Consider the following 25,504-nt stretch of genomic DNA (forward strand, 5'->3'; position numbering starts at 1 on the left):
TTGCATCAAGCCACATTGATCTTGTGCGCATTGAACAGCTTATACAAGGTGCTATTGAGTCTGAGCTGATGCTGATACAGCTGAGATTAACGGAAAGGAAGGATAACCCCCCTGCATTCCTGACTCTCCTGAATGAAATCCGAGAAGAGGAGGAGCAAGAAGCTGCTCATCATAAAGTGAGCACCAGAGTAAAGCAGCTACAAGTCAATGATGACGAGAACCTGAAACAGTCTGAGTTTCATGAACTGAAAGCTCAAGTTAAAGAGTTGCAAACTGGGTTTGTTGCCATGATGACGCAGCATAGTCAGTCAAAGGAATCAAGTGTTGCTGGAAGTCAAGCAATGAAGGTTAAGCTTGTTACATTGCAGCCTGATAAAGACTGTGAGATAGAAGCATTGAAGCGTCAGGTACAAGACCTGCAGCAGAAGGTCACTGTATTGAACATGACACCAGTACCATCAATTGTGGATGGGCAAGTGCTGAGAACCGCTGGAGCAGCTCATGCCCACAACAGCAGTAGACCTCAGGCAGCTAAAGGGTCTGGGGATTACTTCTGCTGTCGCTGCGGAGAAGATGGGCATATCACCAACAAATGCAGCAGACCTGAAAACCTTGCTAGGGTGACTCAAAAGCTCATTCGTTCCTTGCGTAAGATGAAACGTGAACAGAGAGGACCAGGCAAGGAGCCTGCCGAGTCTCCTAATGTGAACTGCTCGGTCAGGAAGAATGCAATAGCCTTAAAGAAGACATGCCACCTTCCCAAAGGGCTAATAGGACCATCATCGGTGATCACAGTGAAGATTTGTGGACGATCATCTCGTGCTCTGCTAGATAGTGGTTCACAAGTGACCATTATCTTTGATAAGTGGCACTCTCGGTTTCTACCACACCTGCCCATTTACCCAGTCGAAGGATTGGCCATCTGGGGCCTGAGTGACACCAGCTATCCCTATAGAGGATACATAGTAGTATAGAATTTCCCAAAGATGTTGCAGGAATTCAAGAGTCTATCTCTGTTTTGGCTTTGATCTGCCCAGAACCACGTAGCCCTGAGCAGGTACCTGTCATAATTGGGACTAATGCTAGTAGTATGTTTCAGCGTCTAGCCAAACTCTGTGAAGAGACAGCTGGCCCTGACTTTGTTACCGCTCTGCATATCCACCCTTTGTGTTTCAAGCTTACCAAAAACAGCGCGAACCAAAGAGTAAACAGCAAGACGACTGCATCGGTCAAGTGAAGTGGTTAGGCTCGGGACCACTGACTATTGCGCCCAGAAGCGAGTGTAATGTTATCTGTGGAGTCCGCAGTCCCCTGCCGTTGGAAAAGGGCATCTTCATGATTGAGACGCCGCCTAATATAGCACTGCCAAAGGGGGTGTTGGTACAACCAGGAATCCTACCAGCCTCAGCCATTCATGTCAACAGGCTTACTGTTAGACTGAGGAATGAATCGATGAACGAAACCACATTGCCTAGTGGGACAGTGCTAGCCCACCTATACAAGACGGACACAGTAGCTCAGGCTCAAAGACAGGACCAAAAGATACCTGCCCTTGATCCCCAGCTGTTTGATTTTGGGACATCTCCCATTCCAGAGACGTGGAAGGAGATACTGAGCAGAAAACTGGCTGAACGAGCCAATGTATTCTCAACTCATGAGTGGGACGTGGGACTGGCTGCAGGAGTCGAACACTCTATCCGGCTCAGTGACTCAAGACCTTTCAAGGAGAGGTCACAAAGGCTTGCCCCTGCCGATATTGAAGATATACGCCGGCATTTGCAAGAGTTGTTGGCAGCAGGCATTATTAAGGAGTCTCATAGCCCATATGCCTCACCCATAGTTGTAGCCAGGAAGAAGAATGGATCAGTTCGAATGTGCATAGACTATCGCACTTTGAACAGCAGGACCATACCAGACCAGTACACCATGCTGCGCATTGATGACGCATTGGACTGTTTGTCTGGTAGCAAGTGGTTTTCAGTACTAGATCTGCGCAGTGGATATTACCAGATACCTATGGCAGAGGAAGACAAGGAGAAGACAGCGTTCATTTGTCCTCTTGGTTTCTACCAATTCGAACGTATGCCGCAGGGTATCACTGGTGCCCCAGCCACTTTTCAGCAGCTAATGGAGAAAGCCATGGGGGATATGAACCTTCTCCAAGTGTTAGTCTACCCTGATGACATAATCGTATTTGGTAAGACGTTGGAAGAACACGAAGAGCGACTTTTGAAAGTTCTTGATCGGCTGGTAGAATGTGGTCTGAAAGTGTCAATAGAAAAGTGCCAATTCTGTCAGCCTCAGGTTAAATATGTTGGCCATATTGTCTCTGAACACGGTGTAGCAACTGACCCTGCAAAAGTTGAAGCCGTGGCCAATTGGGAGCAACTTACGAACCTGAAGTCATTAAGGTCCTTTCTGGGATTTTGTGGCTATTATCGTAGATTTGTGGCAAACTACTCAGCCATTGTCAGACCATTGACAGAACTTACCAAAGGCTATCCATCCGCACAGCGTGGAAAGAAGACCTCCAAAGACGGTGAAAAGTCCTACTTTAAAGAGTCTGAGCCCTTTGGAGACCGTGGGAATAAGCAGTGCACCGAAGCATTCCAGAAGATCATTCGCTGCCTTACCAATGCACCGGTATTGGCTTTTGCTGACAGTACTAAGCCCTACATCTTACATGTAGATGCTAGCATGAATGGGTTGGGTGCTGTATTAAACCAGGAATACCCTGAAGGATTGAGACCAGTAGCTTTTCCTAGCCGGAAGTTGTCCATGTCCGAACAGCGATACCCAGTACACCAACTTGAGTTCTTGGCACTTAAATGGGCCGTCGTGGATAAATTTCACGATTATCTTTATGGAGCCAAGTTCACAGTGAGAACGGATAACAATCCTCTCACCTATGTTTTGACAACGGCAAAGTTGAACGGTACAGGTCATAGATGGCTTGCAGCTCTTGCCACCTATGATTTTAATATCCAGTACAGACCTGGACGAAACAACGTCGATGCTGACTTACTGTCGCGAAGAATGCATTCTAGTAATCTGACCAGTGAATGGAAAGGAATCCCGCCTTCAGGTATAAAAGCTGTATGCCAACGGGTGGAAGTAACTGAGTCTCCTGAATTCAACACACGTGTGGTGGATCAATTGGGAGCATCACCTACAGCTATACCTGACTGCTATGCATTTCCAGCCCTTCTGCAATTGAGCCCACTAGAACAGCTGAGCAATAAAGACCTGCAGAAAGCATTTCAAATGCATTTCAAGAATCACAATTCTATCCCTAATTTGTTTGAAATAATTTTTAAACGTTCTATCAATTAAATTTTATTCTGCTGGTATCATTTAAAACAGTGAGGGAGACCTCAGTTCCAAACACGTGCTGTGGAACGTCAGACAGTGTTTTTAATATTGCTACGGGAAAGAAACACTTTTTTTTTTGTTACAGGATATCTGGTACTGCACGAGGTTACAACGTGGGTTTACAAGCCGCTACACTTCCTTGATCACCTGGCGGGTGAAATTGTCCCCTCCCCTTGAACGGCTTCTTTCACAGTAATTTAAACTGTATTCCTGTAATCTCATAGTACTGTATACATCTGTGTAAGGGAACTGAAGCAAATAATACATGAATTATAAAGAAAATCTCCGCTCTCCTTGATAAACTAAGTATTTCAACACATTTTCAGATGTGGAGTGTCTGCTAACGGCTCTCACCTGAAGAGAAGAAAGGACACATTCACTGAGAAGACGGTCAGAGCGAGTGACTAGAGCACTAGAGCCGTGCTGTACACCCCACTGACAAGACCTGAAGTAAGCGTCTCTCTCTCTATTCATTCAACTTCAATCAGCTTCATACTCTGTCTATATTGTCTAATTGTAACTGAGTGTGTCAGACCAGTCAATGTGTTATTTGGCAGGATTGTAATTTTGTTCAATGCTTTGTTTATTATTGTGACATTTTTGCTTAATATTACAGAAATAAACGTATCTGAAAGGCTAAGAGTTTAGCACAAGAATGCGCGTTACAGTACAATTAATCTCAATTATTTTCACAGATTAAAAAGGGCTGTTCACTTGCTTTTAAATTCATTTTTCTGGAGATCTTTTCCATGACTCATTTGCGACTGTTTCTTAAATCAACAATGCTATGCAAGTTATTGCTCTACACACAGAGGGGTCTCAAATCAATACTATGCAAGTTATTGCTCTGCACACAGAGGTGCCTCAAATCAATACTATGCAAGTTATTGCTCTGCACACAGAGGTGCCTCAAATCAGTACTATGCAAGTTATTGCTCTACACACAGAGGTGCCTCAGATCAGTAATTGCAGTAACATTCTCAACAGTTAACCTTGTTTTTAATAAGTAAAAGTAGTATAAGGGAAATTCCATGCATTTATCAAAAACATATCTTCCTGTATTTGTACTAAAGGTTGTATATCAGTGCAAGCTGTATTATTATTGTTCTGTTTGTGCCTTTTCTTTACTTTACAGGCATTTAGATTTACTGTTAAAAAAGCAACATTTTCAGAAGTCTGCCTTCCATGCTCTTTAGGTATCAATGGTAGATTGTACAGCACATATACATAAATATGAAAAACTACAATAATCATCACACAATAAACTGCAAACAGGTGCAGAAAGTTGTATGCACATACAAAATTATAAAAAATGAATAACTAGTTATAAAAATAGCATAAAACAAAAATATAACATAACAAGCAACGTGAATGAGGGAAACACAGAGTTCAAAGGCACATCTATTACAGCTGTCTAATTAGTACAATCCACACAGAAAACAGGCTTTTCAACTTTGCCAGCGCATGTACCACAGACTGCCTTTTCACAACCGGCGCAGGCATCCAATGTTTTGTTTCTGTTGCATTTAGCAGCCTGGCCTTGTCTTTTATTCTGTGTGCCTGTGGGCACAGCGCTGGCTGAAGGTTGAGGGGCTTTCGTGTCTCTTATCAAAATGTTTCTGCCGTTGCTCCAGGGCTAGCTACAGAATGAAGTTCCTCCGGGAGATTGTGTTTCCAGTGCACTCCTTGTACAAAACAAAAGCCAGGTCCAAAACATTATATAAAAAAAACAGCCACAGGCCACCTGCGAGAACCACCTTTGACAGAATACTGCCGTGCCATTTGATCAAGTACATCCACACCATACTTCATTGCGTTGTAAAATGAAACACTCTCTGGCTTTTGTTTAGCATCAGTCCCGATGATCACTAATTTATGCAGATAGCTTAGAATAATAATATATGATGTATAGAATGACTTTCATCAGTGTTTCAACCACTCAACAGGATTATAATACGTTCTTTCACAATGACTTTGTTTGTATTACAAAGGCCAGACTAAACTGTCGATTGATTTCAGTATGCAGTTTAAAAAGCTTCTCTGGTGTTTTGAGGAGTAAGTGTTTATAACTTATTCATTTTTACAATGCTGCAGCTGAAACAACGAATGGGTTTTTAATTCAAATATTTAGTAACACTTAAGAACAGACATGCAGGGGAAATCCACAAACTTGGATTTAAATTTAAATTTGAATTGCTAAAATGGTTCAAAAGACTGTCATGGCGGTTCTAGTGTTAACATATTAAAGTGCATGAATTTCACTTTGCATGTCAGGCTTAACATCAGTACCAGTTTTCTGTTATGACCCCCTGATTATTAATATTATTATGGTACTTGTGTTTAGACACTAAACAGCTTTTGTTTAAAGAGTGCATCCTTGTTTATCTTATACAAACATGTTTTGCAATGATGTATTTTCAAGTAACATTAATTATTATTATTATTATTATTATTATTATTATTATTATTATTATTATTATTATTATTATTATTATTTATTTCTTAGCAGACGTCCTTATCCAGGGCGACTTACAGTCGTAAACAAAAATAGATTTCAAGAATCACAGTACAAGTAATAATACAATTAAGAGCAAGATAAAAAATACAATGATTTTGGTTCTTGCAAGTACAAGAATGACAAAATTCAATAATGGAGCAGATAACAGTGTCAATGATAGTTACCTCAGGATATAATTAAATAAAAAATACTACAGATTAAATGACACTTGACAGATTACAATACTCTAAAGTACAGGATTAAATGCAGTAAAATAGGAGGCAGATAAGAGCAAGTAAAGCACATTTAAGGAAGAGTGATAAAGTGTCCAGAGGAGGAAAAAAAGAGGAGTTCTACAGGTGCTGTCTGAAGAGGAGAGTCTTGAGGAGGTGCCGGAAGGTGGTCAGGGACTGGGCAGTCCTGACATCTGTAGGAAGGTCATTCCACCACTGCGGAGCGAGGGTGGAGAAGGAGAGGGCTCTGGAGGCAGGGGAGCGTAGAGGAGGAGGAGTGGAGAGGTTGAGTGGGGGTGTAGGGAGAGATGAGGGTCCGGAGGTAGCTGGATGCAGTCTGGTCAAGGCATCTTTAGGCTAGTACAAGAGTCTTGAACTGGATGCGAACGGTGATCGGGAGCCAGTGGAGTGAGCGGAGTAGTGGAGTTGCGTGGGAGAAGCAAGGCAGAGAGAGAACACCAGGCGAACAGCGGAGTTCTGGATGAGCTGGAGCGGACGTAGGGAGGCCAGCCAGGCTGGAGTTGCAGTAGTCTAGACGGGAGAGTACCAGGGCCTGGACCAGGAGCTGGGTTGCGTAGTTGGTGAGGAAGGGTCGGATTCTTCGTATGTTGTTCAGGAAGAATCGGCAAGTACGTGCCAGAGTGGAGATGTGCTGGGAATAAGAGGGACAGGGGTCCAGGGTGACTCCGAGTTTCTTAGCTGAGGAGGAGGGAGAGAGTGTGGTAGATTCCAGAGGAACAGAGATAGAGAGATCAGAGGAGGGAGGAGGAGGAGGAGGGAAAGAAAAGGAGGTCAGATTTAGAGAGGTTGAGTTTGAGGTGATGCGAGTGCATCCAGGAGGAGATAGCAGACAGACAGGTAGAGATACGGGAGGAGATGGTGGAGTCAGAGGTGGGGAAGGAGAGGAGAATCTGAGCATCATCAGCATAGAAATGGTATGAGAAACCATAGGATGTGATGAGAGGGCCCAGGGAGCAGGTGTAGAGAGAGAACAGGAGAGGACCCAAAACTGACCTTTGGGGGACTCCTGTTGAGAGAGGTTAAGGTGTGGAGGTTACTCCACGCCAGGTTACCTGGTAAGTGCGGTTGGAAAGGTAGGAGGAGAACCAGGCCAGAGCAGTGCCAGAGATTCCCAGGTCAGCGAGAAAGGATAGTAGAAAAGAGTGATTGACAGTGTCAAAGGTAGCAGAGAGGTCGAGGAGAATTAGGACAGAGGAGAGAGAGGCAGCTCAGGCAGAGTTTAGTGAGTTGGTGACAGACAGGAGGGCGGTTTAGTGGAGTGAGCAGAGCAGAAGCCAGATTGGAGAGAGTCGAGCAGAGAGTGGTTGGATAGGAAAGCAGAGAGCTGGCCGTGTACAGCCCGCTCGAGGGTTTTGGAGAGGAAGGGTAGGAGGGAGACAGGATGGTAGCTCTGGAGGGAGGTGGGGTCGAGGGTAGGTTTTTTGAGGAGGGGGGTGATAGAGGCTTGTTTGAAGGCAGAGGGAAAGAGACCGGAAATGAGAGAGGTGTTGAGAAGGGAGGAGATGAAAGGAAGTAGAGCAGGAGCAGCAGCTTGAAAGAGGCGAGTGGGGAGGGGGTCCAGGACACACGTGGTGGGTTTGTGACACTGGAGCAGGGAGGAGAGGTCAGAGTCTGAGAGGAGAGAGAAGGTAGAGAAGGAGGGTGAGTTAGTAGGTGATGCAGTGGGTGTAGGGGTTGGAGCGGGAGGGGGTGGGGGAGAGAGAGAGGTGTTAAAGAGTTTGCGGATAGCTGAGATTTTAGAAGAGAAGAAAGAGGCAAAGTCATCAGAGGAGATAGAGGAGGGAGGAGGAGGAGGGGGGGTTAGGAGGGAGGAGAAGGTAGAGAATAGTTTACGTGGGTTGTTAGTGGAGGCTTGGATTACAGATTGGAAATAAGTACATTTAGCAGAGGAGAGATAGAGGAGAAGGAGGAGAGGAGAGTGCGGTAAAGGTCTAGGGCAGCAGCGAGCTTGGTTCTCTTCCATTTCTTTTCAGCAGATCGGAGTGTGGTTCTTGCTGAGCAGAGTGCAGAAAAGAGCCAGGGTTGGGGAGGGGAGGGGAGGGGTGAGCAGGTCAGGAGGTGAGGGAACAGAGGGAGTCGAGGGTGGAGGTGTATTATCTCAAATCTGTCATACTTCAATTTTGAGAAATGTAAAACGTTGGATTAACTAGATCAAAGTGAACTAGTATTCATATACAGTAAAACATTGTAAATCTGAGCATCAGTAAGTTGATGCCTCTGTGATTTCCCAGCACGGTACTAGTGCTGCAGAACACTGCCTACTGATCTGAATCAAAGCATTCTGCAAAGCGCGCCCGCTGCAGGCAGAACTAACTTTGTTGCTGGTATTTAATAAATTGCTCCTGTTTTCAAAGACACTGCTCCCCTAGGCGTTTGGATTGCAATGTTTTACTGTGTTCTATATTTAATATGCATCTTTTTGTAAATGACCCTGTAACAGGGGAGATCTGGACTGACTGTCTGGCACATCCGTATTACTGCAGGTAGAGGGCAGCAGTCTCGTGGGATCCGCCTGTCGGCCATGGCGATGACACGGAGAGGTGGGGAAGAGTGTGTGTGTGCTTTCCCTCTCTCTGAGTGGCTGAGGGGCGGGCCTTGGGAGACTGCTCGGCCCATAAGAACTGGCTTAGTTATGCACTCGGGTGGCCGGGTTGGGGAAAGTACAGTGTCGCTGGCGGAAGAGGCCAGCGTGAAATAAGGAGCAGGCGAGCCCGACTGAGGGGACAGCCGTCTGTAAAAATAATTTAAAAAGAAATAAATAAAAGAAATAATTACGTACCCGCGGGGACGTGTATAGATATACGGGGAACCCTGGCCAACCCCAGTGTATAAGCACAGCGGAGTGTAGGACGGAGACCCGTGCTGACCGGCTTAGCGGCAGTGGGGGCACTGCATAAGCAGCACTTTTGTTTGTAGTTTTATTACTGTGTTTTATTTTCCCTTTTTCTTTCGCCTTCTGTTTTCATTATTATTTTGAAGCACTTGAAGGTGCACGGACTGGGATACCTGTGTTGGTAACCCCGTGGTCCTGGTTTACTGTCAGCAGTATCCAGACCACGGACAACAGCGCCCTCTGCGGGCTAAAGTAAATAAAACAAGTAAAAGGAAACCTAAATAAATCTGGGCACCTGTGCGGTGTTTCCAAATAAAATCTTCTGTCTCCTGTGTCAGTGAATACCCTCACCCTTCCACAGACCCCAACATTTAATCTCAATCTTGTGGGATAAGCCATTACAAAGAAACATTTCAAGAATAATGTCTACATATAGGCATGTTAGTGATATGAGCGTGTTTTTGAAAATTTGCTCAGTGATTTAATTTCCTGCAAAGGGTGAAAGTGCTATTTTAATGATATTTCTGTAAGTTTCAGTAGTTTGACATGTACAAAAGCAGCTGACCGCAGTAACATCATTATATAATAATTTGATTGTTAGGGAACTTGGAAATACATGACCTACCTGCTTCAAAAATCATACTGTTAGTTGGATGGGAAAATGTTTATTTGCATGTAAATCATTATATTATGTGAAGATTGGAACTAAGTTTTAGCTTACCAATAATCAGGATAATAATTAGAATTAATAGTAGAAGATGCTGAACTGGGAAATGCTGCCAATCTGTCTGCTGGGTAGATTGTCTATGGAGGGTTCCCAGCCCAGAATAAAGAAAAAGAGACTCTCGCTCTCTAAACTAGGAGGACTATCCTTGCCAGTTCTTGAGAAATATCATTTGGCTGTAAGGATATACTCGGTGCAATACTGGATTTTCAAATACCCACATGAAACCATTTGGAAAACTATCTGACTATTCACTCCTAACTGGTCCCAAAAACAGCTGCTATAAATCATTCATATGTGAACGATGATGTCATGGTGACAGTAGATGCCCATTTTATGGTGTTTTAAACAACCATTGGTTGCTTACCAAATGACTGACATCTCCAAAAGCTCCAACAACCAATCAGGGATGGTTTTATATACTTTCAAAACAAAAGTAGTTTGATAGACAGAAAGCTAGATGAGTGAGTTTTTTTTTTCTCTGTCGAGAGATTCAGCGATCACAAGTACAAGCTTACCAGAAAACAAAATAGTCATGAAATATTCATAGGATAAACACCATAGATGACTGTCCAATCAAAATGCATTTCACTAAAGCCTCAGGTCATTAGAAATACCTTTTATTATGAGGTGCAGCATATCAGTATGTTAGATTTTGGTTTAGGTGACTGTATATACCAGGATTTTAAAATGCAGTGTTACCGGAGAGCAGACTAAATTGCTTCACAGTACCAAGAATGTTTACCGACTGTGGCAAAGTGGTTTGCAGTGTACAGGTGCAGCAGTGATGCGGTGTGGAATTATCAGACAGAGATTTGTAATCCAGTTGGAAGTATTTTATTTTTAACAGTCCAGGTCTGGGAGATTTACCACCAAGAATCTCTGTGTTTCTGTCACACCGACCCAAAAGAAAACTTTTTTTACAGAAAATGTTGATGAGTTGACAGATCTATCTGATGTCGAACTTCTTCACATTATGCAGCCATCAAATAATTTGGTGTAAAATGATCCTGATACACAAGCCGAAAGTCACGTCATGTCAGTCAGACCTCAAACAGGTAGAATGCTCACAGCAGCGGAAGGGTTAAGCACGCGCACGGCCACGAGCGAACCCATGTGTGGTCCCAGCGGCTCGACAAACCGTCCCTGGTGCCACCCTAGCGCGTGCACGGGACCCAGCGGCTCGGAAATGGTCCCTGACACATTCCCAGCGCACGCACGGTACACAGCGACTTCGCATGGGGCCCAAGCAGCTTGCCAAACTGTTCGTGGCACGTCGCCAGCCTGCACGCGGGCCCCAGCGACCCCTTGCGGAGTCCTAGTGGCTCGCCAAATGGTCCCTGGCACCTCACCGGCACGCGCACTGGACCCAGCGACCCTACATGGCGTCGAATTTGCTCGCCAAATGCTCCCTGGCACCTCCCCAGCACGCGCACGGGCCCCAGCGACCCCGTGCGGGGTCCCAGAGGCTCGCCAAATGTTCCCTGGCACCTACCCAGCACACGCACAGGGCCCAGCAATCCCACGCGGGGTCCCAGCGGCTCACCAAATGGTCCCTGGCACCTCCCCAGCACGCGCACTGGACCCAGCGACCCTACATGGCGTCGAATTTGCTCGCCAAATGCTCCCTGGCACCTCCCCAGCACGCGCACGGGCCCCAGCGACCCCGTGCGGGGTCCCAGAGGCTCGCCAAATGTTCCCTGGCACCTACCCAGCACACGCACAGGGCCCAGCAATCCCACGCGGGGTCCCAGCGGCTCACCAAATGGTCCCTGGCACCTCCCCAGCACGCACCCTGGGCCCAGCAACCCCACGTGGGGTCCCTGCAGCTCACCAAACAGTCCCTGGTGCCTCCCCAGCGCGCGGATAGGCCCCAGCGACCCCGCACGGGTCCCAGCTGCTCGTCAAATGGTGCCTTTTACCACCCCAGCACGCACACAAGCCCCACCGACCCCGTGCGAGATCCCGGCAGCTCACTAAATGGTCCCTGGCACCTCCCAGTGCACGCACTGGACCCAGCAACCCACAGACACTAGCGACCCCGCATGGGATCACAGCGGCTCGCCAAAAGGTCCCTGGCACCTCCCCAGCACGCACCCTTGGCCCTGCGTCCCCATGGGGGGTCCCTGCAGCTCGTCAAACCGTCCCTGCTGCCTCTCCGGCAAGCACACGGGCACCAGCGATCCTGCGCGGGGCCTCAGCTGCTCGCTAAACGGTCCTTGGCACCTCCCCAGCGCGTGCACGTGGCCCAGCGACCTTGCGCGGGGTCCCAGTGGCTCGCCAAATGGACCCTGGCACCTGTCCAGCAAGCACACGGGAACCAGCAACCACGCTCGGGGTCCCAGCGGCTCGCCAAACGGTCCCTGGCACCTCCCCAGCACACGAATGGACACTAGCGACCCCACACAGGTCCCAGCGGCTCGCCAAACCGACCCTGGCACCACCCCATCTCGCGCACGGAGAGTAGCGACCCCATGCGGTGTCCCAGCGGCTCGCCAAACCGTCCCTGGCACCTCCCCAGCATGTGCACGGGCCTCAGCGACCCCGCGGGGTCCCAGCGGCATGCCAAATGGTCCCTGGCACCTCCACAGGACGTGCACGGACACTAGCGACACCACTCGGGGTCCCAGCGGCTCGCCAAATGGTCCCTGGCACCTCCCCAGCGCGTGCACAGACACTAGCATCCCCACGAGGGGTCCCAGCGGCTCGCCATACCATCGCTGGTGACTGCCCTGCGCGAACACGGGTCCCAGCGACTACGTGCGTGGTCCAAGCAGCTTGCCAAAGTGTCCCTGGCACATCTCCAGCACACGCACTGGACCCAGCGACCTTGCGCGGGGTCCCAGCGGCTCGCAAATGGTCCCTGACACATCCCCAGCACGTGCACGGGCCCCAGCGACTTCACGCGTGGTCCAAGCAGCTTGCCAAAGTGTCCCTTGCACCTCCCCCGTGTGCCCATGGGCCCCAGTGACCCCGCGCGGAATCCCAGCGGTTCGCCAAATGGTCCCTGGCACCTCCCCAGCACGCACACGGGCCCCAGCGACCCCGAGCAGGGTCCCAGCGGCTCGCCAAACCATCCCTGGCGACTGCCCAGCGTGAACACAAAGGAGCGAGACATGTCTTCACATTGGAATAGTAATGTAGCCCGGGGAATCGCCGAAGAAATAATTAACAACCCTGAAATCCCTCAACGTCTGGAAAGTGCCCTGAATGGTGAAAACAATCGTATGCCTACTACAAGACAGGAGACATCAACTATTGATGAAGAAGTTCGTCAATTGTTTCAAGGGCGGAATGTGGTCGCTGATCGTCCCGCTCAAAATAATTCCCCTGCATTCAATATGCAAAGGAACTTTATCAGAGCCGGAGCAGTTCCAGGGATTTTAAATAGAAGGGCCAGGTAGTTATTATTATTTCTGAAAACATATATGCAATTCATTTCTTAGGTTGTGCTGCAAAGGACTATTTTAATTTGATTCAGAAATACATACCTCCAACTCATGATTAATACTTCTACTCTAGTGAAAGTCTACTCATTAGTATATGCAAATAAATAAATAAATTAAATAAATAAATAAATAAATATATAATGTGAAAGAACCGATTTAACATCCCGTATTACACAGAATACTGTACAAATGCAATGATTTGGACACAGTAGTAATAAAGTAATTAATATCTTTGCTTTGTAGTCGCCCTGGGTAAGGGCATCATCTAGTACTAAATAATAATAACAAATGTATTATTATTATTATTTCTATTATTATTTATTTTATTAGTATTTATTATTTACGAGCTGTATTTGTATTTTAGTAACTGTATTTACATATTACAAACGGAAGGTAGGATTACAATGGCACCAACAATTGTAAAACTTTTAAGTTAATTTCTAATAATGAGGCCTACTGTTCAATTTAATTCAACTGCTAACTGCAACCCCCCCTCCCCCCCCCAAAAAAAAGGCCTCCATGAAAGCAAATATTTGGGGTATTAGTTATATTATGTTCAAAATATTGCGTTTGCATTATTATTATTATTATTATTATTATTATTATTATTATTATTATTATTATTATATTTCTTTGCAGACACCCTTATTAAGGGCGACTTACAGTTATATTATTTTTACATACATTTACCCAGTACTACTGCAGTGAATTATACAATATTTATCTTTTTGTTGTATAATACAGTAAATATGACTATTATAATACAACTAAATTTATATGTATACATATTGAAATGTGGAACTAAATGTATGTATGGATTATGGTCCTATTTTGGGGGGGGTGGGGTAATATAGGCTTGTCACAAAGACGGCTGTAGTGGGTGACATCAGACCAGAAACCGGGAGAAACACAGAACAGACAGAGACAGTGAGGTTGGTGAAGCTGGGCACTTGGTTGTGCTCAGCATTTAATAAACAAAATAAGAGAACACAAAAAACAGGACACGTCACTTGAGCCAAAATAAACAGACAAACAAAACGTACTAACACACAAAACAAGGGGACAAACATTAAACAAGTACCCTGCTGGCACTTCCAGCACGCTGTAGCAATTGTCATCTCTAATAATTTATCTTCAGTTCTCCTCCTCTCTACACCCGTTCTCCACTCACGAACACCCAACCCCGAGTGAGTGAAAAAATGCTGTTTTTATGCAGTTGTACCGAGACTTGTTTGCTAGTCAATCATTCAATTGGAATCTCGGTACAACTGCACGTGAATTAATTAAGTGCAATCCCGTGACACACATTATACACATTTTATCTGCACGTGAAGTGATTTGTGCCATCCTCGTGCCTAAATACAAATCTACATTTTTAAACACTCGTGCTCGTAACCCATATTATATCCCATGTATTTTATACATAAACACCAACATTTACACACAACACGTAACATATAAACAAACTACGCACAAGGGCGTGGCCACATTGCCACAGGCTATGTTAATAGTAACTGAATATGAGGCAAATGTAACCGGATCTGCATTTCCTGCAATGCAACAAATTTAAAAATCTGCTCATGGAAGTAATTCATGGGCATTATCATATCATTGTAGTTTGTACAACTGCATGTCAGTTTGCTTTAGGAACAGACGAGAAACTTCTGGCAAAGTTGCCATTAAGTGGTATATGTTAAATCTACTGGGTTGATGGGTTGAAGTTTTGCTTTTAAGGTTAAAAATTCATATATATTAAAAAATGTGTGTGTGTGTGTGTATATATATATATATATATATATATATATATATATATATATATATATATATACACTACCAGTCAAAAGTTTTAGAACACCCCCATTTTTCCAGTTTTTATTGAAATTTAAGCAGTTCAAGTCCAGTGAATAACCTGAAATGGTACAAAGGTAAGCGGTAAACTGCCAGAGGTTAAAAAAAAAAAGTTTAGGTTACCAAAAACTGAAAAATAATGTACATTTCAGAGTTATACAAAAGGCCATTTTCCAGGAACAAGTAATGGGTTAACAACTTACAGCTGTTCTGCAGCAATGAAAGTAAATTAAGCCTTGAAAGTTGATGCTAACAATTCCTACAGGTGTCCCAACTTTTGCTGATTACCTACAAACCCTCTGTCTGTATAAAAGCAGTGTTGGAACAAACTGTGTTACTACACCCTCTTAAGCATTATTTGGACAGTATTGTACTGCAGGAAGTAGTATATTGCTCTCATAATGGCGAGAAAAAGGCAATTAACAAAGGAAGACAGACAGACCAGTATAACCCTTAAAAGTGTAGGTCTTTCCTTTAGAGAATTTGCAAAGAAAGCCAAGGTGTCAGTGAGTACAGTTTCCTACACCATCAAAAGGCACTTGGAAACTGGAGGAAACTCTGACAGGAAGAGGTCTGGCAGACCCAAAGCAACAACAGAATCAGAAGACAAGTTTCTGAGAGTCAACAGCTTGCGTGATAGGCGGCTCACAGGACAACAGCTTCAAGCACAGCTTAACACTGGTCGAAGTAAGCAAGTCTCAGTTTCAACTGTGAAGAGAAGACTTCGAGCTGCAGGTTTGACACTTCGAGTGGCAGTAAGAAAGCCATTGCTAAGATGGCAAAATAAGAAAAAGAGGCTTGCCTGGGCCATGAAGCGCCGCCAGTGGACTACTGAAAACTGGAAGAAGGTCTTATGGACCGATGAATCAAAATTTGAAATCTTCGGTTCATCACGCAGGGTTTTTGTTCGCCGTCGAGTAGGCGAAAGGATGGTTCCTCGGTGTGTGACACCAACTGTCAAACATGGAGGAGGAAGCGTGATGGTCTGGGGCTCTTTTGCTGGATCCAGAGTCGGCGACTTGCACAGAGTGAGTGGCACCCTGAACCAAAACTGCTACCACAGCATTTTGCAGCACCATACAATACCCTCTGGTATACACCTAGTTGGTCAGGGGTTCATCCTACAGCAAGATAATGACCCAAAACATACCTCCAGGCTATGTCAGAACTACCTTAGACGAAAAGAACAAGACGGTAGGCTTCAAATCATGGAATGGCCAGCACAGTCTCCAGACTTAAACCCCATCGAGCTGGTTTGGGATGAACTGGACAGAAGGGTGAAAGCAAAGCAACCTACAAGTGCAACACATTTGTGGGAACTTCTGCAACAGTGTTGGGAAGAACTTTCCGAACAATATTTGATTTCCATTGTAGAAAGAATGCCACGAGTGTGTTCGGCTGTTATATCTGCAAAAGGTGGCTACTTTGATGAGTCAAAAATGTAGATTAAATTTTGTTAAACAAAACGATTCCATGATTTCTTTTTTATCTCCAATTGTTTATTTGTTCTATGCTTTAATTTCAGAGTACATTGAGACATTAAACTGCGTAAATTTCAATAAAAACTGGAAAAATGGAGGTGTTCTAAAACTTTTGACGGTAGTGTATATATATATATATATACTGTAAATCACTTTCACAAATCAGCCCCCAAATGTAGTCTCCCATCATGTTCTCGTTATACTGTCCTTGGTAGCGGCGTTCAAAGTCCAGTATATCCTGGTGGAAGCGCTCGCCTTGCTCCTCCAAGTACGCTCCCATGTTCTCCTTGAATTTATCAAGATGAGCATCAAGGATATGGACTTTGAGGGACATCCTACAGCCCATTGTGCCGTAGTTCTTCACCAGAGTCTCAACCAGCTCCACATAGTTTTCGGCCTTCTGATTGTCCAGGAAGCCCCGAACCACTGCGACAAAGCTGTTCCAAGCCGCTTTCTCCTTACTAGTGAGCTTCTTGGGGAATTCATTGCACTCCAGGATCTTCTTTATCTGTGGTCCGACGAAGACACCGGCTTTGACCTTTGCCTCAGACAGCTTAGGGAAGGTCTTGAAGGTACTTGAAGGCTGCCGACTCCTTATCTAGAGCTCTGACAAATTGTTTCATAAGGCCCAATTTGATGTGCAGTGGTGGCATCAGCACCTTCCGGGGGTTCACCAGTGGCTCCCACTTGACGTTGTTCCTCCCCACAGAGAACTCGGTCCGCTGTGGCCAGTCCCGCCTGTGGTAGTGCGCCTTGGTGTCCCTGCTGTCCGAAAGGCAAAGATAGCAGGGAAACTTGGTAAAACCGCCTTGGCGACTCATCAGGAATGCCACCATTGCAGCCTCTTGATGCCATCTCAGAAAAATGCAGATATGTATCCACTTAGGCAGCTGGAACTAAACTGAAGTGGTGGGCTTAAGGCCCCTGTATTTATACTACTATTTATATTACTGGAAAGTTCTAGAAAGTTCTAGAAGTTACTCCAAGTTTACTCAGCATTGAATCTATCTGGAATGTTCTGGAAAATAGGTAAATTTCAAAATATCACTGTCCTGGTCACAAAAGCAAAGTTTGTGGGGAATAATAGCCATTTTCTATACTTTTGAGGCATAAGCAATTAGGAAATAACACTTACTACCCAGGAACCAAAAAAAAAAAAAAAATTGTTACACGGTGTAATTGGTAGTTAAGATTTAAATATATATTATAATGTTGCATTTTGAAGAAGTGTGCTAGGGTATGATGTATTCGGTTTCCTAAGACCATGATATATTTTAGCTTGCATTCTCTATTCTTGTAGATTTGAAATAATGGTGACACTCCACAACAAATTAATAAAGCCAAGTCTGGAGCGAGACCAAAAGATGAATGGACTGTTACTAAATAAAATTTTCAAGGACAAAACCGTGTACCTTCGTCCATCTTTACAACTGCTGGTCGTTCCTGCAAATGCAAAGGTATCAGTCAATCAGTCAGTTTCTATTTGTTCGAATGTATATAGAAATAGCAGTTGTTAATTTAAAGATTGTAGTCATTCGTTCACAGTCTTACTGTATTTATTTTTAAAAGCAACTAATTCAGGCACTTTAGTTTTCTAAACTTAATTCACTAAAGGAGATTATTTTTTTGCAGAAGGACAGAGGTACTCTGTCAGATGATGATGATGATATTGAAATAGATTTGACTGATTCCAGTCCACCAATGAACAGCCTGAATGTAACAGTTCTTCAGGTCATTGAGGATACTCCTTCAGAACTCATAGATGCTCCGTATTCGACAGCAGGTTCAGATGGGCCTCTTATCATAACAGAAGAAGGAAATGCCACAGTTTCCAGGATTGTCCAAGGTAAGAAATCACACCTATAGTAATGTGCTTACACTTTATTTGATCCAGTTGTGTATTATGTCCCAGTTGTAAGATAACAAAGTGCTATTTTTTTTTACAAATATTAAGACTTTAGCTATTAGTATATCACAACAGGTCATAGTCTTTCTTGAATAGCAACAGATTTGCAGGTCATGCTGTGAAATCGGTGCCACAATACCTGGACTCCTATCATATATATTTTCCAGTGAATGGCAGTATGCTATTTTATTTGTTGATGAAGAGCTCAGCAAAAGCTTTGAAGATCCAATACCCCTTTCCACTGGTAGTGAAACATCCCACCATGAACGGTAAAGTTGCATTTGTGTTTCATACTTCCCTCCTTATAATTAGTGCCCTGTGTTTTTCGCTACTTGTTTTTTTAAAACTGTGTTTCAGTTGATTAAAGTAACGCAATGGGGTGAGTGTTAATAATTGCTTAATTGGTAGTTTCATGAGAACACTGTATCGGCATCTTGCGGTGCAGGTTGCAAAAAAACGCAGGGCTCTACTTGTAATACATTAAAATTTAAACTGTTAAAAGGGGAACCATTGTAGTTTTTATTTGTAAACCATTTAAAATTAAAGACAACTTTTTGTTATCTTTCCTTTTATAGGCATTTAGTTTGATGTATATGTATATATTCTTATGAGTTAATGTAGTTTTATTTGTCAGATATTTCTTTGATTTTTACATTTACAGTATCACAGTCAAGTGTTTCTGACAAGATATTTGATACAATAATACCTGCTAAAAATAAATAATTATTTTCTTTTAATATGTCTTATTCTTTCACCAGAGACATTGGGGATATTCTCTGTGAGCTGGCCTCCCAGATTGATACAGAAAATGTTTCCCTGTTTAATATCAGCCGGAATCACCTATGGGAAGGAGCGAAACGAGGCTTTAAAAAAAACTCTTACCTTGCAGAAGAGTTTGGGTGAAATTTATGGACAATATAGGAGGGAGCGAAGGAGCCGTCGACCTCGGAGGGCCAAGGAGAGTTTTTTTAACCATGCTAATGGAGTCCTTGCACCAAGGAGGCCTCTTTGTGGGACCAGACCATGCCAAGTTCCTAGACTACATTAGTGGATGTAATGAATCCATGCTTTTTTAATTCTTTATCATTAAGTTTTCAGTCTGTCTAAATCTAACATTCTTTATTTCAGTGATGGTCTCGGATGACTATTTTTATGCGGGTATGACTATTGCAACATCACTGGTTCATGGAGGACCTGTCATCAGTACTTTTGGAGGCGCTTTCAAGTACACCCGAGTCCACATTTGTGGCAGTGCAAGATATCCCTGATATGGACATAAGGAACTATCTGGAGAAGGTAAATATTTGCCAGTTTTGTTTGAAAAAATGTAATCTACCATCATATTTACAGCTTTTTCTAATTTGATTCATCAATGTATCTATTGATTAGAACAATTATTCACCTTACATTGCACAGGTATGGAGTGAGATTACTGTAAAATAGTATGTACTTGTATTTACCATTATGAATAAAAAAATACGACTATGAATCATAAATACGACCACAAATTAAAATAAAAAAAACAGGAGTGCGAGTAAACAAAAACAGCTAAGTTTTGGATGGAGATGATACGCTCGGAAGTCCTAATCAATTGTTCCCACCATTAACAATCTGTGCCTGTGGCTTTTGTGATGTATTTTTGACAGTGATATCACACTACATCCAACTCGTAGCTTTTTTGATTCATAGTCATATTTTTTTTAATCATACTTGTAAATAGTACAAAATATTTAACAGTAATCTCACTCCATAACCGACTGTCTGGAAATGAATATAACTTTTCTTTGCAAAATGTAATATGAAAGATTTATAAAGACAAATTGCATTTTTATTTTTACAGCTTCTAACTTACCAGGAAGAACATTCAAACACAGCAAACTTATTTGAACCAATCCAAACTCTGATGCAGCTGGCTGGAACACACAAAGTTATCCGTAATGCTGATGATTATCGCAAGATTGCTGAAGAAACTGCACATTGGTACATTTTTGGAAGAAAATGGGCAGCATTTGAGAGGTACACTCATTCTGCTCAGCCCTGCCCTGTCCTGCTCGGCCATCCCCGGCCATGTGCACTTGGCCCCCTACATGGCTCTGTTCTGCCCTGTGCTGCCCCGCTCTGCTCGGCCATGCCCTGCATTTGGCCCTTGCGATAGAGTCCTGGTATACGTGCCTCAGGTAGCCGAGGAGAACACAGACGAGACTGAGATAGAGATTGACGTTGATACGCCGACACAGGCGCACGGGATTTAATCAATAAACATAAACAAAAAAAGTAAACAATAATGTCATGTGACGCTACCAGCGATGGTAGCGCACAGAGGATGATACATGACTACAAACACTCAAAATAAAACACAATACAACTAACTCTAAATCAAAGGTGCCATGAAACGGCAGGCCTTGCAGCAGCCCCGATCACGGCGATCTCTATGTTTTCATACTAACGCCCTGCCGAGACACGCCCATATGCCTGCTGGAGCAGCTCATTGCTTTCAGCTGCTGCTCCGCGCAGACAGGTAATCGTCCACGGCAGAGCGCAACATCAGTTGAACAATTAAATCACTTTACAACAAATAATGCAAAAATATACAATAAAACTACATATTTCCCATGGGTAGGGCTTCCGCCCTGCCACAGCCTTGCTTTTAATTCTTATTAAACAATGCAAAGCTGCAATGCAGATTTTATGTTTGTTGGTTAACTTTGCTTTGTGTTATAAACTACAACTTCTTTGTAGTTTTTTTCATTTTTAAGAGGGCTGTAGTGGGGTCATTAAAAACAATGTGCTTGTTCAGGCTCGGTTTATGGTTGGGCTCTTTGTTCTCTGGCACTGTACGATATCCATATTTCACACAGACTTCACTACAGTGGTCTGCTCTTTTTATCTTGTGATTTTGTACGAAATGGTTGTTTTAGTAATTGTTATTTTTAACACACGGTAAGGCAACTGTGGAAGGAAGCACCCTTCTGAATATTAAATACCTCCCTCGTGGTGTCATTTGCATACATTTCAATGGCATTTGTCCCCGGTATATAGTCTGTGTGTTAAAAAGCAGATAGAGCATGGAAAGCAGATAGCACATGGTAAGCTGAATCAAGCCCTATGTTTTTAATTCTTAAAATGTCCATTCTTTTTCAGATTAAAGGAAAGGCTGAAAACTCTAGGTGTACTGGACGCTATGACCAAGTATCCCAATGCATTCAAGCATGTCATGTGCTTCACAGAAGACACCCTCACAGCCAAGACATTTGATAATATCTTCCGCCGTGTTCTACACCCATTGGGCTCCAATAAAAGGGGAACAGAAAATCTTCTATTGTCTCTCTGGAAAGACTTTATACAAGAACTACAAGGTGACTGTACTACTGTTGTTCACTAGAAAAAATGCATACTTCTTTGTAGTTAAGAACATAAGAACATAAGAAAGTTTACAAACGAGAGGAGGCCATTCAGCCCATCTTGCTCGTTTGGTTGTTAGTAGCTTATTGATCCCAGAATCTCATCAAGCAGCTTCTTGAAGGATCCCAGGGTGTCAGCTTCAACAACATTACTGGGGAGTTGGTTCCAGACCCTCACAATTCTCTGTGTAAAAAAGTGCCTCCTATTTTCTGTTCCGAATGCCCCTTTATCTAATCTCCATTTATGACCCCTGGTCCTTTTTTCTTTTTTCAAGTCAAAGTAGTCCCCCGGGTTGACATTGTCTATACCTTTTAGGATTTTGAATGTTTGAATCAGATCTCCGCGTAGTCTTCTTTGTTCAAGACTGAATAGATTCAATTCTTTTAGCCTGTCTGCATACGACATGTCTTTTAAACCCGGGATAATTCTGGTTGCTCTTCTTTGCACTCTTTCTAAGCAGCAATATCCTTTTTGTAACGAGGTGACCAGAACTGAACACAATATTCTAGGTGAGGTCTTACTAATGCATTGTAGAGTTTTAACATTACTTCCCTTGATTTAAATTCAACACTTCTCACAATATATCCGAGCATCTTGTTAGCCTTTTTTATAGCTTCCCCACATTGTCTAGATGAAGACATTTCTGAGTCAACATAAACTCCTAGGTCTTTTTCATAGTTCCCTTCTTCAATTTCACTATCTCCCATATGATATTTATAATGCACATTTTTATTGCCTGCATGCAATACTTTACACTTTTCTCTATTAAATTTCATTTGCCATGTGTTTGCCCAATTCTGAATGCTGTCTAGATCATTTTGAATGACCTTTGCTGCTTCAACAGTGTTTGCCACTCCTCCTATTTTTGTGTCGTCTGCAAATTTTATGGAGTTTGCTTACTATACCAGAATCTAAATCATTAATGTAGATTAAGAATAGCAGAGGACCTAATACTGATCCCTGTGGTACACCACTGGTTACCTCGCTCCATTTTGAGGTTTCTCCTCTAATCAGCACTTTCTGTTTTCTACCTGTTAACCACTCCCTAATCCATGTGCATGCATTTCCTTGAATCCCTACTGCGTCCAGTTTGAGAATTAATCTTTTATGCGGGACTTTGTCAAAAGCTTTCTGGAAATCTAAATAGACCATGTTGTATGCTTTGCAGTTATCCATTTTCAATGTTGCATCCTCAAAAAAGTCAAATAGGTTAGTTAGACATGATCTCCCTTTCCTAAAACCATGCTGGCTGTCTCCCAGGATATTGTTACCATATAGGTAATTTTCCATTTTGGATCTTATTATAGTTTCCATAAGTTTACATATAATAGAAGTCAGGCTTATTGATCTGTAGTTACCTAGTTCGGTTTTGTCTCCCTTTTTGTGGATCGGTATTACGTTTGCTATTTTCCAGTCTGTCGGTACAACCCCTGTGTCAAGAGACTGTTGCATGATCTTGGTTAGCGGCTTGTAAATAACTTCTTTCATTTCTTTGAGTACTATTGGGAGGATCTCATCTGGCCCAGGGGATTTGTTTATTTTAAGAGCTCCTAGTCCCTTTAACACTTCTGCCTCTGTTATGCTAAAGTTATTTAAAATTGGATAGGAACAGGTTGACATGTCAGGCATGTTGTCCGTGTCCTCCTTTGTAAAAACCTGTGAAAAGTAATCATTTAATATATTTGCTATTTTTTTTTCTTCATCGATGGTTTTGCCATTTGTGTCTCTTAGACATTTAACCTCCTCTCTGAATGTTCTCATGCTGTTATAATATTGGAAAAACATTTTGGAATTGGTTTTAGCCCCCTTAGCAATATTGATTTCTATCTCTCTCTTGGCCTTTCTAACTTCCTTTTTGACTTGTGTTTGCAGTTCCAAGTACTCTTTCTGTGTGCTTTGCTTTTAGTCCCTTTTAAATGCTCTGTAAAGTGCCTTTTTTCGCTGAATATTTTTTTAATTGATCTATTAAACCATTTTGGCCATTTTGTTTTAGATTTAGATTTGTCTACTTTTGGGATGTAATTGTTTTGTACCTCTAGTACTACATTTTTAAAAAACAGCCATCCTTTTTCTGTGGATGTTTTCTCTATTTTACTCCAATCTACTTCTATTAGTCTCTGTTTCATACCTTTGTAGTTTGCTTTTCAAAAATTGTAAACCTTAGCTTTAGTCATTACTTTTGGGGTAGTTAGGTTACTTGTTTAGGGGGTTAATCTTTCACTCATCTGGGCACACTGTTTTTGGAAGTATTTTGGTTATGTTGATGTTGGCCACACAAACACAGTAAGTAACAAGCTTGCTTTATTTATTTATTTATTTCCTTAATTTCAGACAAGCCATCAGATGTCACTGCTATTCTTTATTACTGGTTGCAAGACCGTACCACCACTGGGATTCAGACCAGAACCCACTGTAGATTTTTTACATGATGCTGAGGACAATGGAGAGAAATCAAGATCTCCAAAGGCAATTACATGCAACTCTACGCTGTTTTTGCCAACTGTACATGTAGTTTATGAAGAATTCACTGAAGCCATGAGATATGCTGTTCTAAATGGTCAGGGCTTTGGCTTTGCATAGTCAACTATTGATCTTCTGATGTGATCGATGGTAGGGATGCTCCAGATAAAACCAAAGAAAGGAAAAATCAAAAAAAAGGAAAAAAATAAAAATATACAGTATTCTTGGGATTTCTTGTTTTTCCTGGTCCTGGGGAGATCCGTGTGTTCTGTTTTAATTGCACCCTTCATTTAACAAATACTTTACCTAATTTGAGCTTTTTCTTTTCTTTGGAGCTCTTAAAGTTAATTTGAAGTTACAGGTATAGAAAAGAATTGTGAAACACTGCTTTAACCAATTCATCAGTTTCAAACAACAAACACTAAATGGGCAAGTGATTTGATCACTTATTATTTCCATGGCAAATGCAAATTTATTTGTATTAAATGTTATTTGTATTAAATATATTTGGCTCAGCACTACTTTTTATTATTAGTCATAACACAAAATTGAATTTTTAATAATGGTTTTGAAAAAAAAAAACTGACAAGCAAGGGTGTGCTCTAAATTACTTAAGTGGGCCAATTATGTATTTATTTATTTATTGATATTCATATAGCGCTTTTATCACAGTGCTTTATAAAGTTTAACAGAAGAGAACAGAAGAGAAAACAGGTGGGTTTGAGGGAGGAACAGCATGTCATTGGGTTGGAGAATGCTTAACATTAAGGGGGAGCCTGTTCCAGTGAAGGGGGGGGGGGGCAAGAAGAGAAAAGAAAGAAACCGCAGTAGTACATAAACAGAGGTAAGATAAATCCAAGATAGAGGTATACCAGAAATACCAAGATTAGACAGAGTGTTAGAGAGGACAGAATGATCCACGGTGCTGAAGGCTGGTGAAAATCAAGAAGAATAAGACTAGAGGAAAGGTTTGCATGCGCAGCATTAGCAGATGGTTGTAAGTGATCAGAGGTAGAGGAGAGAGATGTGGCAGAGATGGAGTTGAAGATAACAGAAAGGAATTGTTATTGGAAAAGGAAGAAGAAAGAGGACAAACAAAGCAGGTTTGCTAGGAACTATGGGGATTGAAGCTTTTGACCTGGACAGGCTACTAACCCAACTTAAAAGGGACAGGTGGATGAGTCTATCCACCCACATATGTAGCATCGGAAGTGATACAACAACACCGTTTTTGCAATTAATTGAGTTGGAACGTAATTATTTGTATACAACACTATC

General features: G+C 42.8%; 1 protein-coding gene across 1 annotated transcript; it reads left to right on the plus strand.

Moving 5' to 3' along the window:
- The first annotated feature begins 12,900 nt into the window (after positions 1–12,900).
- LOC117968584 (uncharacterized) lies at positions 12,901–24,936 on the plus strand. Its single transcript, XM_059011724.1, has 8 exons — positions 12,901–13,080; positions 17,759–17,915; positions 18,091–18,304; positions 18,532–18,633; positions 19,123–19,660; positions 20,205–20,380; positions 21,506–21,720; positions 24,098–24,936. The coding sequence occupies exons 1-5, from the start codon at positions 12,908–12,910 to the stop codon at positions 19,410–19,412; spliced, it is 936 nt and encodes a 311-aa protein (XP_058867707.1). The 5' UTR covers positions 12,901–12,907; the 3' UTR covers positions 19,413–19,660; positions 20,205–20,380; positions 21,506–21,720; positions 24,098–24,936.
- Positions 24,937–25,504: the final 568 nt, after the last annotated feature.

Source organism: Acipenser ruthenus, chromosome 42 (genome assembly GCF_902713425.1).
Source record: "Acipenser ruthenus chromosome 42, fAciRut3.2 maternal haplotype, whole genome shotgun sequence".
Taxonomy (NCBI): domain Eukaryota; kingdom Metazoa; phylum Chordata; class Actinopteri; order Acipenseriformes; family Acipenseridae; genus Acipenser; species Acipenser ruthenus.

What these genes read in the sequence shown, in the direction of transcription:
- LOC117968584 (XM_059011724.1), top strand. Translation starts at nt 12,908, where the DNA reads ATGCCTACTACAAGACAGGAGACATCAACTATTGATGAAGAAGTTCGT. An exon ending in AGTTTCCAGGATTGTCCAAG is followed by an intron (nt 18,305 to 18,531) that starts GTAAGAAATCAC and finishes TATATTTTCCAG; the next exon opens with TGAATGGCAGTATGCTATTT. An exon ending in GAAACATCCCACCATGAACG is followed by an intron (nt 18,634 to 19,122) that starts GTAAAGTTGCAT and finishes TTCTTTCACCAG; the next exon opens with AGACATTGGGGATATTCTCT.